This window comes from Nerophis lumbriciformis, linkage group LG28, assembly GCF_033978685.3.
Source record: "Nerophis lumbriciformis linkage group LG28, RoL_Nlum_v2.1, whole genome shotgun sequence".
In the NCBI taxonomy this organism is placed as follows: domain Eukaryota; kingdom Metazoa; phylum Chordata; class Actinopteri; order Syngnathiformes; family Syngnathidae; genus Nerophis; species Nerophis lumbriciformis.
Window position 1 is genome coordinate 17,455,567 of NC_084575.2, and position 14,425 is coordinate 17,469,991.

The following is a 14,425-nucleotide window of genomic DNA, read 5'->3' on the forward strand; positions in this document are numbered from 1 at the left end:
ACCCACATGTGTCCACAAAGCAGTTCTCTAAACATTAAATCTATTCTGAAGACGAGCACTCAGCTGCATGGAAATAAGAAAATGATTGCGACAAACGTGGTTATCTTCCCTGGCTATCTTAATATCCTGTCCTTTTTATTAAAGCTGTCTATGTAGCCATTAACACCAGTGTGCACGTTTGCTTTCCAAATAACTCTATAAGTAGTGCTGATGATGTGAATCAATACAGTTGGAATACAAAGGACTGCAAAAGAGAATGTAGCTGACTGTCACTCTTTTTACCCAAGCCCCTGATGCCATATTCTTTAGGGAGCATCAAGGATGAAAAGAAAAATTATACAGAGTAGGTATAAAAACTGTGAAAGAGGACGGAAATGTCATCGCAGGAAAGAATGAAATTTTTAGGTCAGTTGTTTTGGGTGAATAGAAAATAAGACATCAGATTCACACTCAAAATGTGTCACTTCATAAATATAGGGTTATTTGTCGGGGTTTAATATTCCACCTTGGTATTAAGGACAAGGTTTGGTTAATATTCGATACAGTAAAGGTGTAAACAAAATGCAAAACATAAAACTGCTTAGGTTTTCTAAACAAATCATAAAAATTAGGGGTGTGGAAAATATTGATACGACAAAATATTGCAATATTAATATAATATCCATTTTTCATGTCTTAATATTGATTTAAATAAGCATTATTATTTTATTTTGATTTTATGTTTTGAGCTGATCAAGAACAACCTCTGCATCTCTGCTTTGCAAAGTGCTGCTACCTCACTATGGGGGTTAGTGTGAGCAAGGCAGTATAAGAAGTCGGCAATTAAGAAGTCGAGGACTTTTTTTCTAATCGGCAAGGAACTTGATACACTTTCTGTACAAATACATGAAAAAAGATCATTTGAATTACATTATTTTTGACTTAATTCGTCCAATTAATTATTACTAAGGTTGTCTTGAAATAATCGAGAATTCGATTCAAAGGACTCTGATTCGACGATCAACCTAACAATTGAATCATTGGACATTATACATCCCCTTCCCCTCTTTGGGAAGGAGGCGAGTGGAGTACCTCCTGAAGCCCCCTGCGTACAGCAGGTGTGTTGGGAGGATAGATTGACTGCGTTTATCATGTTTTTTCTAAATACAGTTTTAGTATTACATTTATAGATTTGACTGAATATTGACTACAGAGCTAACTTTTTGCTGAGGAAAATTTCAGTGTCAGTTCCTGGAATAGAGGCTTTCAAGGTTTAGTTTTAGTCTAATCAAGGCAAAGTTTTACCTCAAATTTCTTGACAATGCTGGTGAAGGCAGAGTTGATTCTGCAGCTCTCTTCCAGTATGGACATACTGCGATCATACTCAGAGATGAAGGTGTCAAACACCTTAAAGTCCTCACGATGTGACAAGATTACATCTACCACCTGTTGGCCTTCCTCCCTACAAAAGAGAAGGAAAATGGAACCCCCTAAGTGCAATCCACACGTTGTTGTGCAGTATTTCTCACATTTTGGGTTACAAAATTATGATTTCATTTCAACAGTGAATAATTTGCATACCATTGACTAATGCGCTCTTCCAGCTCAGCCAAAATGTTGCTATGGAGGGTGAAGACCTGAGGAAGAACACCCAATATCTCCTCCAACCTCTGCTCCTCCACAACCGGATTGCCGTCCTCCCCCACGGCTTCAGCCACCGCTGGCCTAAAGTCCTTGAACAGATGAAAGGGAATAATGTGGTAATTAGATGACATTCTACAGATTGGAAAAATGAAACAAAAAACAAGAGGACTTAAAAAGACTGGAAGCTAAAGAAAAATGTGTATAGTCACAAAATATTATGTACACAAGCACATTTAATGAGATCCATGAAGGATGCACTAAAAGCAAAGATGACTCTTGGACTCTCCTGGTCCTTATTCAGCACAAAATGTAATAACTTTCAGATTCATGCAGTTGAAATAATAAAAGAGGCATTGATTTAGCAATATGTTTAATATTGTGGTTGCAATATGATTGCATTATTTAAGTACAAGGTCAATGTTTTGTTGACATTAATCAATGTAATGTACTGGATGCTTTAATGCAGGGGCTTACCTGGGCTGAAACCCAGGGGCCGAACCGAATTTAAGAGCCTCTCATTTTTACAGCCGGAAGTTTCACAAAGCATGCGCCATCGAGGGTGATCATTCACAGGAAAGATATTACAGACAAAGATTATTTTAAAATAAGTTATACGATATTTGCTGTTGAACTGGCCACTGATCATTTCTAGGGAACTTTACCATTAAATTAATATCAGTGATGGAGAAGGAAGGGGCTTGGAATTAGAGCTGGCCGATATATCGAATATACTCGATATATCACAGGTTTGTCTCTGTGCGATGTAGAAAATGACTATATCGTGAGTATTCGAGTATACGTTCTCATGCAGTTGCTTTTAGCTGCGGGCATTACACTACAGGCTTTTCTCGCGGTTTCTTGTCTCTCCTTCTCACAGAGAGATAAAACAAGCGCACCTTGTTACATACATCACATATGCGCAGGCGTGTGCAATGTCATACGCCCTCGCCGAGCAGAGAGGTAGCGGCATGGTAAAGTTAGCTGTGGCAGGTGGTGCAAGCGGAGCAGTGCGAATGGTAATACGAGAGAGAGAAGGTGCGAATCTGGTAACAATTGGAGGAAGAAGAATTAATTCCCAAGAAAAACAGCACGGGGTCCATCGTCTGGCGGTGGTTTGGCTTCAAGCGGGAAGATGTTGAACAGACAACCGTAATATGTCAAGTATGCGGCAAAAGCGTTGCCACAAAAAGTAGCAGCACTACTAATTTGTACCATCATTTGAAAAGTCACCCGCTAGAGAATAAGGAGTGCTTGAAACTCCGCATGTCAACATCTCCCGCCGGTGCCACACCCAACAAAACGCCGAAGCAACCAGCACTGACCCAATTGAGGCTGGCGTCTTCCATTTCCAGATAAACACCGTATGAAAAAAATTGTCAAAAACAGAAGGAGATAACGTCTGCAGTAACCTACTACATAGCAAAGGACATACACTATTTGATTTCCTATTATGCAGCTAATTTTTATTTGACTGTTATTGAAATATCTTGTGTGACATCATGCACAAAAGTGCACTTTATTTGTTTTAAACTATAGTAGTGGCGTTCTGTACAAAAAGTGCACTTTAATTTAGTGTTGTTTTGATATGTCATCTTAGTGATATCATGCAGATATCTAATAGCTGTTTGATCAGCTATTAGTGCTGATCAAACATCAGCACTAATAGCTTGTTTTAAAATGTCTCTGACAATCTTGCACTTTCTGTTTTGAAATGACATGAATGTTTGTGCCACTGCTTAATAACTGTTTAATAAATACAGTTTTGGTAAATTGACTTAGTTGTGATTTCCCTCTCTGCATGAAAGTTTAAAATGAGCATATATTAATGACGTATGAACAAGAATGTTTTAATGTAGACACATAGAATCATCATACTGCTGTGATTATATGCATCAAGTGTTCATTCAAGGCTAAGACAAAATATCGAGATATATATTGTGTCGAATGAGGTGGCGACTTGTCCAGGGTGTACCTCGCCTTCCGCCCAAATGCAGCTGAGATAGGCTCCAGCACCCCCCACGACCCCGAAATGGACAAGCGGTAGAAAATGGATGGATGGATCGTGACATGGCCTAAAAATATCGAGATATTAATAAAAGGCCATATCGCCCAGCCCTACTTGGAATACTTTAGCGGTAAAATGTCAAATGAAGCGCCCTGTCGTTTATTAATTGACATTTTACATGTGCTTCTTATACGCAAAAAAAGGCCCCCCCAAGGATCGCGGGACTCTTTGTACAGGTGTAGTTTACATAATTACAAACCCCGTTTCCATATGAGTTGGGAAATTGTGTTAGGGTAAATATAAACGGAATACAATGATTTGCAAATCCTTTACAACCCATATTCAATTGAATGCACTACAAAGACAAGATATTTGATGTTCAAACTCATAAACTTTATATTTTTTTTGCAAATAATAATTAACTTAGAATTTCATGGCTGCAACACGTGCTAAAGTAGTTGGGAAAGGGTATATTCACCACTGTGTTACATGGCCTTTCCTTTTAACAATACTCAGTAAACGTTTAGGAACTGAGGAGACACATTTTTTAAGCTTCTCAGCTGGAATTCTTTCCCATTCTTGCTTGATGTACAGCTTAAGTTGTTCAACAGTCCGGGGGTCTTCGTTGTGGTATTTTAGGCTTCATAATGCACCACACATTTTCAATGGGAGACAGGTCTGGACTAAGACAGGCCAGTCTAGTACCCGCACTCTTTTACTATGAAGCCACGTTGATGTAACACATGGCTTGGCATTGTCTTGCTGAAAAAAGCAGGGGCGTCCATGGTAACGTTGCTTGGATGGCAACATATGTTGCTCCAAAACCTTTATGTACCTTTCAGCATTAATGGCGCCTTCACAGATGTGTAAGTTACCCATGTCTTGGGCACTAATACACCCCCATACCATCACAGATGCTGGCTTTTCAACTTAGCGCCTATAACAATCCGGATGATTCTTTTCCTCTTTGGTCCGGAGGACACGACATCCACAGTTTCCAAAAATTTAAATTGAAAATTGAAAATTGAAAATTTGAAATGTGGACTCATCAGACCACAGAACACTTTTCCACTTTGTGTCTTAGATGAGCTCAGGCCCAGCGAAGCCGATGGCGTTTCTGGGTGTTGTTGATAAACGGTTTTCGCCTTGCATAGGAGAGTTTTAACTTGCACTTACAGATGTAGCGACCAACTGTAGTTACTGACAGTGGTTTTCTGAAGTGTTCCTGAGCCCATGTGGTGAAATCCTTTACACACTGATGTCACTTGTTGATGCAGTACAGCCTGAGGGATCGAAGGTCACGGGCTTAGCTGCTTACGTGCAGTGATTTCTCCAGATTCTCTGAACCCTTTGATGATATTACGGACCGTAGATGGTGAAATCCCTAAATTCCTTGCAATAGCTGGTTGAGAAAGGTTTTTCTTAAACTGTTCAGCAATTTGCTCACGCATTTGTTGACAAAGTGGTGACCCTCGCCCCATCCTTGTTTGTGAATGACTGAGCATTTCATGGAATCTACTTTTATACCCAATCATGGCACCCACCTGTTCCCAATTTGCCTGTGCACCTGTGGGATGTTCCAAATAAGTGTTTGATGAGCATTCCTCAACTTTATCAGTATTTATTGCCACCTTTCCCAACTTCTTTGTCACGTGTTGCTGGCATCAAATTCTAAAGTTAATGATTATTTGCAAAAAAAAAAAATGTTTATCAGTTTGAACATCAAATGTGTTGTCTTTGTTGCATATTCAACTGAATATGGGTTGAAAATGATTTCGTTTCGTATTCCGTTTATATGTACATCTAACACAATTTCCCAACTCATATGGAAACGGGGTTTGTACATCAGTAATAAAGGCTGAAAGAGGGTGAATTATAATGCTTACAACGCCTTGGAAAGTTAGCGCCATATAGGCATCCACGTAAATGTTGTAAACAACACCTTTAAGTCTTAATTTGGAACTGGTGCGTAATCCGAAGATTTACCTAATAGTTTTGAGTATTAATTTTCCCTAAAGGCTCTTCTTGTCAATAAGGTTTTTAGCTACTTTACAGTATCTATTGCAACGAGCTTTCATTATGTTGTTATACTACAATAATAAAAATCAAATGAATACCTCACTGCCAGTGTCTTTTAAAACAATATTCTGTATCTTTGCAAAAGCACACGCTGATGCTTCATCACATTATATTGTGCAGGTGTATCTAATGATGTGGCCCGAGAGTGTTAAAGAATGAGCACTGAAGAGGAAGGGAAAAGGGAGGAAGGTCAGGTCTTCCTAAACATCCTTCCTGCCGCCCTCCCTTCATATCATTACAGCACCTCCCCGCCACTTTGGGCTCTGTCCAGACATTCAGGAAACGTACCACCAGGTGTTGTTGCGTAACAGTCTTGGTGGAAAGAGCCACTGATTTTGCACGATTCATTTCTCAGTAAAGAATAATCTTAAGCAAGTAACAAACTAATATAAGGAATTAGGGAACACTGGAGACAAAGATCAGTCGAACGGTGTTAGAAACATTAGCATCATTGATAAAGTCTTTGTGTGAGCAATGGATGTCTGGAGTCCATCTATTTTAGTTCTGCGTAAAGCCCAGACATAAAGCAAATAGAGATGTCCCAGTTGGCAACGAGATAATGTGCTGACACTTGGCGCTACATGCCGTTCATCATGTACAATTGATTTTGTACAAGATAACATTCATCACATCTGCCATAGACAAGCATATTTAAACAGCTCAAGCGAACTCCGTTACACAGGCACACGTTATTTTGTGCAGCCTATACCCGTTTTCGTCACGTAAAGCGGGTCAAGAAGCAACATGAGCAGTGTGTTGAGCAGCGAGTCATGCTCGGTCGTAATAGAATTTGTCTGGAGGTCACAGGTTACAAGGAACAAAATAATAGGCCTCGTATGCTGAAGCTGTGATACGAAAAGTCCTATAAAAGAGGAGCTCAGCCTCCCTTCCTTTGTGCAGACAGACTTAGGAATTTTTTGTGCTTCTGTTATTCCTTATCAGACAATGGAACAATAGCTTATATGAGTCTCTGACTTTTTCTTTTTTTTTACTCTCCCAGAAAAAACAAGCATGCTCAGCCACTATAATACTTCCAAGCTACCGGTAAATGAAGCCTTTTCACGCCTTACAAATGACACTTGTGGGGAGTAAAGCCATTTTAACAAATAAAGTATGACATATTCTTATGAATTATGGAACAGAGCTTGGAAATAGGCTTCAATAGTCACCTTTGTCACCTTTACAGAGTTACGCCTCTTTTACTGAAATTTCATTATAAGGCACAGACAGTATGCAGACCTACATTTTTTTCAGAAATTATGACTGTTACATTATACCGTATGATGCTAATATGGTTTTGTTTTAGTTTAAAGAATAAACCCTAGGTACCCCAGCTTGTAAAGTAGACACACTGGGGTCAATCCTCAGTGAGAGTTGTAGTGTAGGAAGTTTGGCCTAATTATGTTCAATTTGTTATATTGCATTAAAAAATAAATATTTCCCATTATTAAATTTAGTCCAAAACATCCATCCATCCATCCATTTTCTACCGCAACATCATCGCCGGAGTCCAAAACATGCATCAAATAATAACGTTTGTGTCAAATAGGATAAAAAAATTGTTGGAATCGGATTGGTTGATGGCTGGGGCGAAGGTTATGTGTTTGTAAACTTTAGTGTACGGCTGCATACCGAGTGTGTGTGTGTTTGTGTGTGTTTGAGTGTGTTTCGCCTTGCCTTGCTTTGCTTTCTGCATCAATTTTGCTGTATTTTTTTGTCATGGTCATAACTGTAAAATTGGTCAATCATTTACAAGGTTTATCAGGATGCGTGGGAACCCTCCATCATTAGAAATGCAGCTTTCTTTCAGCGTAATAACACAAGTTTGAATTTTAGAATACTGTAATGTCAAACAGCATGGATGTTTACTATGCAGTGAGTGAACCTCCCATGAATAGTATTTGCATTACAGTGGAATGTCATTATATTAGATGTCAGCTTTTATACTTAAAGTAGACTTTCATAAATGACTCTACAAGGACAAGTATACAGTACGACATCACAATGTTCAAGGTTAGAAAGTACAGGATTACTGATGGCCTCCTTTGTGTTCAATGCATCTACCTTTTAGGACTTTATTGGTATCAAATAAAAGTAATTCTTGCATAAAATGTGTCATACAGCTCTTGTAATTGTCATGTTTTTGGTCAACACTAAATTCATGGTTTGCAAGGTATAGTAAATATCCTTATGTGGCAGCAATGAAGGTATGTCGTCCAGCAAAATGCCAGACAGCAGTTGGCGGTGATGCATGGCCGACCTACTTACTTCATCTCACCTTTAAATCCCCTGGCAAGCATTGTTTTATTTTATAGTGAATGAAAAAAATGGGATGAAATAATTATTATTAATTGCCTATATATATATACTGGGTGTGTCAAAGAATTAGGGCTGCAAGAATTTGAGAAAAGCTCATATCTATATATACTGTTGCTCTGATTAATTGTTTAATGAACCAATAAAATAAATAAAATAAAATAAATAAATATAAAAAATAAAAATAAATAAATAAAATAAATAAAATAAATAAAAATTTATGAAATCCGGACCACATAGAGTGCCCGTAACTTTAAATATGCGGTTATAGTTCCCGCACGACCACTGCAATAGAGCGTACATGAGAGCAGTGGTGTGGGTGCCATCATCTGTGTGGCGTCAATCAGTAGAGAGTTTTTTATTTAAAACTTTTATTAACGCACACATGCTCAAAGTGCAATTAATTACAAAAAATAAAACAGGTTAGGGCAAGCAGAAAAATTGCTATTTTTTAAAACTATTTTCCCTAAAATACGCATTAAGGCTATAAAGTGTGTTTTATCCGATTACTCAATGGAACAAACTAATCGATCACGAAATTAATCGATAGCTACAGGCCTAATAAGATCAAATAGACAATTTTAACTGCTTGTTTCCATAAGGATTGTGTATGATAAGTATTTAATTGACCCTTTATAATTCCGTCGATTCTGATTACAGTATATTGATTAATTGAGGCAAAATGGAGTGCATTACTGCGATTCAGATAATGATTCAGGATCAACTACTGTATTTTGTACAGACGGGACAGTTGACCGACAAATTATTATGCGCACACACAGAAAGGAGTTTCCTTTTATTGAAGCATTTTAAGGGGACCTATGGTGAATTTAGTCTTTTCTGACTTATTAAAGGTTGTTACAATGTTGGATACTCGTATGTCAAAGCGTTAAATCATAATGTTCATGCATTTTAACGTGAGCTTGCACACAGTTTTGGATGCCTCTGTTTGTGAAGTTTTGCAGTCTGGCTGTGGCGTGCCGTCAGAGCCAGGTAGACGTAATTATTTAAACATTAAGTCAAGCTCTCAACCAGAGGGTAGGAGCTCCTCCCCCTCTGCTTCAGGCTATAAAGGAAACACAAAAAAGATAAGATCAAGTTTTATTTTCATCTAATCTTGCCATTTGCATAATAACACCGACAGGCGACATACAGTGACATAAATGTTGCGAAGAGCAGTTTTTTTTATGCGTTCTGAATTGATCCGAGAGTGTGCAGATGTACCTAATGTTGTGACCAGTTGAGTCTATATAATGTTTATGAAATGTATTTTCGACCATGGAAAAAAAATTGTGGTGGCGACTTCAAGATATATATTTAAACAGTGAACAGTTTCAAAAGATACATTATGATACTTTTGGAAAGGGTGGGGTGTGGTTTCATTTGCAATCTGGGAACACCTTCAGAAACGACATACCGGTATGCAGAACGTGGGTTATAAATGTGACTGTGGAGCAAAATTTACACCAAAGCATAACCAATACATATTATCTAGCCCACATTAAAGGGGAACATTATCACCAGACCTATGTAAGCGTCAATATATACCTTGATGTTGCAGAAAAAAGACCATATATTTTTTTAACCGATTTCCGAACTCTAAATGGGTGAATTTTGGCGAATTAAACGCCTTTCTAATATTCGCTCTCGGAGCGATGACGTCACAATGTGACGTCACATCGGGAAGCAATCCGCCATTTTCTCAAACACCGAGTCAAATCAGCTCTGTTATTTTCCGTTTTTTCGACTGTTTTCCGTACCTTGGAGACATCATGCCTCGTCGGTGTGTTGTCGGAGGGTGTAACAACACGAACAGGGACGGATTCAAGTTGCACCAGTGGCCCAAAGATGTGAAAGTGGCAAGAAATTGGACGTTTGTTCCGCACACTTTACCGACGAAAGCTATGCTACGACAGAGATGGCAAGAATGTGTGGATATCCTGCGACACTCAAAGCAGATGCATTTCCAACGATAAAGTCAAAGAAATCTGCCACCAAACCCCCATTGAATCTGCCGGAGTGTGTGAGCAATTCAGGGACAAAGGACCTCGGTAGCACGGCACGCAATGGCGGCAGTTTGTTCCCGCAGACAAGCGAGCTAAACCCTAGCTTCCCTGGCCTGCTGACATCAACTCCAAAACTGGACAGATCAGCTTTCAGGAAAAGAGCGTGGATGTGGGTATGTCTACAGAATATATTAATTGATGAAAATTGGGCTGTCTGCTCTCTCAAAGTGCATGTTGTTGCCAAATGTATTTCATATGCTGTAAACCTAGTTCATAGTTGTTAGTTTCCTTTAATGCCAAACAAACACATACCAATCGTTGGTTAGAAGGCGATCGCCGAATTCGTCCTCGCTTTCTCCCGTGTCGCTGGCTGTCGTGTCGTTTTCGCTTGCATAGGGTTCAAACCGATATGGCTCAATAGCTTCAGTTTCTTCTTCAATTTCGTTTTCGCTACCTGCCTCCACACTACAACCATCCGTTTCAATACATTCGTAATCTGTTGAATCGCTGAAGCCGCTGAAATCCCAGTCTGAATCCGAGCTAATGTCGCTATAGCTTGCTGTTCTTTCCGCCATGTTTGTTTGTGTTGGCTTCACTATGTGACGTCACAGGAAAATGGACGGGTGTTTATAACGATGGTTAAAATCAGGCACTTTGAAGCTTTTTTTAGGGATATTGCGTGATGGGTAAAATTTTGAAAAAAACTTCGGAAAATATAATAAGCCACTGGGAACTGATTTTTAATGGTTTTAACCATTCTGAAATTGTGATAATGTTACCCTTTAAAATATTTTAAATGTGGTTTAAAATCATCATAGGTCACGTTTAAAAAAACCGAAGAAGTAACAGGTCGACATTAATGTGGATAAATATTTGTTTAGAAAAGCAGAAATGGTTTTGTCCTTATAGTTAAGTGCTTATATATACTGAACAAAAATATAAACGCAACCCTTTTGTTTTTGCTCCAATTTTTCATGAGTTGAACTCAAAGAGCTAAAACTTTTACCGTATACACAAACGACCCATTCCTCTCCAAATATTGTTCCCAAATCTGTCTAAATCTGTGTTAGTGAGCACTTCTTCTTTGCCAAGATAATACATCCCACCTCACAGGTGTGGCATATCAAGATGCTGATTAAATAAACAGCATGATTATTGTACAGGTGTGCTTTAGGCTGCCCATGATAAAAGGCCACTCTGAAATGTGCAGTTTTGCTTTATTGGAGGTCTGGGGGGGGGGGTCTCAGAGATGCAGTCAGTATCTGGTGTGACCACCATTTGCCTCACGCAGTGCAACACATCTCCTTCGCAGGGAGTTGATCGGGTTATTGATTGTGGCCTGTGGAATGTTGGTCTACTCCTCTTTAATGGCTGTGCAAAGTTGCTGGATATTGACAGGAACTGGAACACTCTGTCGTATACGCCGATCCACCCATCAATGTTCGGTGAGCTGGCCATGCAAGAACTGGGATGTTTTCAGCTTCCAGGAATTGTGTACAGATCCTTGCAACAAGGGGCCATGCAATGTCATGCTGCAACATGAGGTGATGGTCTCAGGTGAATGGCACAACAATGGATCCTCAGGATCTCGTCACGGTATCTTTGTGCATTCAAAATGCCATCAATAAAATGCACTTGCGTTTGTTGTCCATAACTTATGCCTGCCCATACCATAACCCCACCCCCACCATAGGCCACTCGATTCAACGTTGACATCAGCAAACCGCTCTCCCACACAACGCCACACACTCTGTCTGCCATCTGCCCTGAACAGTAAAAACCGGGAATCATCTATACGAGAACACCTCTCCAATGTGCCAGATGCCATCGAATGTGAGCCTTTGCCCACTCAAGTCGGTTATGACGACGAACTGCAGACATGTCGAGACACCGATGAGGACGACAAGCATGCAGATGAGCTTTCTAACAGTTTGCGCAGGCATTCTTTGGTTATGCAAACCACTTGTTGCAGCAGCTGTCCGGGTGGCTGGTCTCAGACGATCATGGAGGTGCACCTGCTGGATGTGGATGTCCTGGGTTGCGGTGGTGAGGCCGGTTAGATGTACTGCCAAATTCTCTAAAACGCCTTTGGAGACGGCTTATGATAGAGAAATGAACATTCAGTTCACGGGCAACAGCTTTGGTGGACATTCCTGCAGTCAACATGCCAACTGCACACTCCCTCAAATTCTGCAACATCTGTGGCATTGTGCTTTGTGATAAAACTGCACATTTCAGAGTGGCCTTTTATTGTGGGCAGCCTAAGGCACACCTATGCAATAATCATGCTGTTTAATCAGCATCTTGATATGCCACACCTTTGAGGTGGGATGGATTAGCTTGGCAAAGACAAAATGCTCACGAAAGCAGATTTAGACATATTTGTGAACAATATTTGAGAGGAATAGGTATTTTGTGTACCGGATTTTTTGGAGTATAAGTCGCACCTGCCGAAAATGCATAATAAAAAAGGGAAAAAACATATATAAGTCGCACTGGAGCCCGGCCAAACTATGAAAAAAACTGCAACTTATAGTCCGAAAAATACGGTATGTTGTAAAAGTTTGAGATCTTTTGAGTTCCAATCATGAAAATTCAGAGATAAAACAAAAGTGTTGCGTTTATATTTTTGTTCAGTGTAGTTAAGTGCTTATAGTCCCTTCTTTATTAAGTATTCGCTCATGCAAAATGAAACAAATTCAAATGAATGGCATTTAATTGTGATCAATCAAAATGAATCCACAGCAACCCTGTGATTAATCTCGATACTTTTGTGCATATAGCGTATCTCTCAGTAAAGACAAAACGACAGGATCAGCAAATGCCTGGTGTAAACACGCTGCGTCACTTTTACAACTGACCACACCAAAGCACAACGTGTCAGTAATGTCAAGAGCAGGAGGTAGATCTCACTGCATCAACATTGATAAACCTCAACAAAGCTTTACAGCAGCAGGGAGAAGAAGGAGACGCAGACAAGAGGCTGGGGAGCAGACTTGATAAGATAAAATGTTATTAGCACCTTTTCGAGAAAAGCGAGAAAACATTTGAAAAAGTGAACCATTTTTACCTCTTGAAGGTACTTGAGGGCACTGACGTGTCTGAAAAACACGAAGAAAACACAAGATAACACGACAAATGACAAAACTTCACACATAATAAAGTATGACAAATCTCAATTCAGTTGATCGTGCTTATCTATTACCCCCCTTTGGAATGGCTGACTATTATAGGGATGTAACGATATCAAAACCTCACGGTACTATGTTATCACGGTATTAAGCCAACGATACGATATTATTGTGGTATATGTCCAAAAAATATATATAAAAAATGAAGAACGCCCTCGTGTGTAAATGAAGTGGTAGGAATGTTTAGGATAAACACACTTACTGTAATTGAACACAAACATAATGCTCAAAAGTTATAATCATATTTATTACTACAAACAAGTATATATACATATACGGTATATATATATATATATACTGTATATGTGTGATAATGTTCATGTCTTTTAACTTCAGAGAAACAGTGTCCTCCACAGGGGACATCTTATATCCCTTTGGAAAATGCTGATTCTCAAAAAAGTTAATTGATAATTTAATGTTTAATAATGTAAATACCTCTCAAATTTATTTCTTACTTTGGCCATAAACATAAAGAGAATGAGCGATAATAAAGGAAGTTTGAAGGTTGTTAACATGGATATCCTCTATTTGGGCATATCTTTACTTAAAATCTCATGTTTTAACAAAGAGTAGTACTGTGTTTATGGCTATTGGTTGCTAGAGCCAGTCCAAGAGAGAAGAAGAGTTAGAATATTGGAATATGGACTGTGCCTTGCTGTAAGTGTAAGGTATACAGTGCTGTTTTGTATACGCTAATAAAAGGCTGAATGGTGCACTGTCATCCTGCCTCATTTTGAACAATTTCCCTTGTGGATCATTAAAGGGGAACATTATCACCAGACCTATGTAAGCGTCAATATATACCTTGATGTTACAGAAAAAAGACCATATATTTTTTTAACCGATTTCCGAACTCTAAATGGGTGAATTTTGGGGAATTAAACGCCTTTCTATTATTCGCTCTCGGAGCGAGGACGTCACAACGTGACGTCACATCGGGAAGCAATCCGCCAAAATTCTCAAACACCGAGTCAAATCAGCTCTGTTATTTTCCGTTTTTTCGACTGTTTTCCGTACCTTGGAGACATCATGCCTCGTCGGTGTGTTGTCGGAGGGTGTAACAACACGAACAGGGACGGATTCAAGTTGCACCAGTGGCCCAAAGATGCGAAAGTAGCAAGAAATTGGACGTTTGTTCCGCACACTTTACCGACGAAAGCTATGCTACGACAGAGATGGCAAGAATGTGTGGATATCCTGCGACA

The 14,425-nt window shown here is 39.3% G+C and overlaps 1 protein-coding gene across 3 annotated transcripts in view; it reads right to left on the reverse strand.

The window, feature by feature from the left end:
* fgd5a (FYVE, RhoGEF and PH domain containing 5a) overlaps positions 1-14,425 on the reverse strand; it is a 93,131-nt gene that overhangs the window by 54,903 nt on the left and 23,803 nt on the right. For all 3 annotated transcript variants that reach the window (XR_012051412.1, XM_061923803.2, XM_061923802.2), the window contains exons 5-7: positions 13,100-13,130; positions 1,561-1,712; positions 1,285-1,441 (exon numbers count right to left, since the gene is read on the reverse strand). Coding sequence is in view for 2 of the 3 variants with exons in the window: in XM_061923803.2 (XP_061779787.2) it covers positions 1,285-1,441; positions 1,561-1,712; positions 13,100-13,130 (340 nt within the window). In the remaining variant the exon portion in view is untranslated. The remainder of the gene's footprint in view (positions 1-1,284; positions 1,442-1,560; positions 1,713-13,099; positions 13,131-14,425) is intronic.